The sequence below is a fragment of the Malurus melanocephalus genome, unplaced genomic scaffold (genome assembly GCF_030028575.1).
Source record: "Malurus melanocephalus ecotype Western Australia unplaced genomic scaffold, MMel_1.1 scaffold_710, whole genome shotgun sequence".
In the NCBI taxonomy this organism is placed as follows: domain Eukaryota; kingdom Metazoa; phylum Chordata; class Aves; order Passeriformes; family Maluridae; genus Malurus; species Malurus melanocephalus.
In genome coordinates this window covers 163,970-165,533 of record NW_026623942.1, presented here as the reverse complement: position 1 = coordinate 165,533, position 1,564 = coordinate 163,970, and the positions used below count along the sequence as shown (strand labels likewise).

Sequence of the window (1,564 nt, the reverse complement as noted above, 5' to 3'; positions counted from 1 at the left end):
AGCTTGCGGCGCTTGCGGGTGCGCAGCGGCTGCGGCACAAAGGGCACTTTGGGGGCGGCGGGGCGGCGCAGGGGAGGGTCGTGCCGGGAGGCGCAGTAGAAGCGCTTGTGCACCACGTAGGTCTCGTGGCGGCTGAAGCGGATGTTGCACGCCTCGCACAGCGTCTTGCTGGGGTCCTCGTCCCCATCGTCACCCGCCGAGCTGCYGGGGCTCTGGCTGTCCTCGCTGCACCGCCCCGAGCCCCCCTCCGCCTCGGGGGACCCCGCTTTGGTGCCCCCCTCTTCAGCCTTCCCCTCCGGCGCGGTGGCTGGCGGCGTGGCATCACGCCCGGTGTCCCCGTCCCCCGCCATCGGGCCCTGCCCGTTGCCCGCCGGAGGGGACAGCAGTGTCCCTGGGGCAGGGGGACCCTTGGGCGCCCCGGGGGTGGCTTTGAGCTTGCGTGCCCCGGGGGGGCTGTCCTCGGCCAGGTGCCGGCTGGAGCAGTACAGRCGCTTGTGCACGTAGTAGTTGTTGATGTTGTTGAAGGTGATCTCGCACTCGAAGCAGGTGGCCCCCTTGGGCACCGGCGTGCCCGGGTAGATGGCGGGTGGCACGGTACCCCCGTGGCCCTGCTTCAGCCGGCTGTGCACCAGCTCCGACATCTTGGCCAGGATCTCCGACGCCTGCGGCACCACCGCGGCTTCGTGGCCGAACACGTACTGCGGGAGGAAGACGGTGCCGCCGGCCGTGCCCGTGCCCGGCTCGCTGGGCACGGGGCTGGAGCCCGGTGTGGGGCTGGCGAGCTCCGACTTGACCTTGGCCGAGGGCAGGCTGTGGGGGGACGAGGTCCGGGAGCCGGTGTCAGGGCTGCCGGCCCCCTCCCCGCTTTTGGGCGCCTCCGCCTCGCTGGCCGGGCTGCCGGCCGGCTCCTCCTTGATGCGCACGGGCTCGCCGGACGTGGAGGAGGAGGAAGAGGAGGAKGATGCTGACGAAGGMCCTTCYCCGTTCTGCGGCTGGGCTGGGGGYGAGAGTTTGCCGGCCCGGGGGTCGGGGGGCGAGGCGGGCGGTGCCGGTACCGGGGAGGGGTCGGGAGCGGGGCCGGGCAGCACCACGTGCTGGGGCAGGGAGGGCAGCGCCTCGGGCAGGAACGCGCTCAGGCTGCACTTCCGCAACGAGGCGTTGTTCGGCTGGCTCAGCCCTGCAGGGGGACAGAGGTGACAGCGTCACCGACAGCCCCGGCACGGGGACACTCACCACCGGCACCGCTGACAGCACCGGCACAGCCCCGTTCCCCATTCCCAACATCCCAGCACAGGGACACTGCCCCATCCCTTCCTTCCTCCCCTCCACTGGACACACCAGCCCTTGGTGACAATGCCACCCCATGTCCCCCACGGCCACAGCCCCTGGACTCACCGGGAGCAAGGGGTTTGGTAGCAGGAAGGGCTGATCCCGGCGAGAACACCTCGCCCTTGGAGCCCGGCTGGCAGATCATGTGGTTGGTGACCAGGTGGCTGTACAGGATGTCCCTCGTGGTGGAGATGAAGCCACAGCTGTGACAGACACCTGAGGGGACATGGCACCA

The 1,564-nt window shown here is 70.9% G+C and overlaps 1 protein-coding gene across 1 annotated transcript in view; it reads right to left on the bottom strand.

Annotated features, from left to right (window-relative positions):
* Window positions 1–1,564, bottom strand: part of ZFPM1 (zinc finger protein, FOG family member 1) — a 39,151-nt gene that overhangs the window by 1,521 nt on the left and 36,066 nt on the right. Inside the window, exons 8-9 of the mRNA XM_057384476.1 lie at window positions 1,396–1,545; window positions 4–1,177 (exon numbers count right to left, since the gene is read on the bottom strand). Of these exons, the coding sequence (XP_057240459.1) occupies window positions 4–1,177; window positions 1,396–1,545 (1,324 nt within the window). The remainder of the gene's footprint in view (window positions 1–3; window positions 1,178–1,395; window positions 1,546–1,564) is intronic.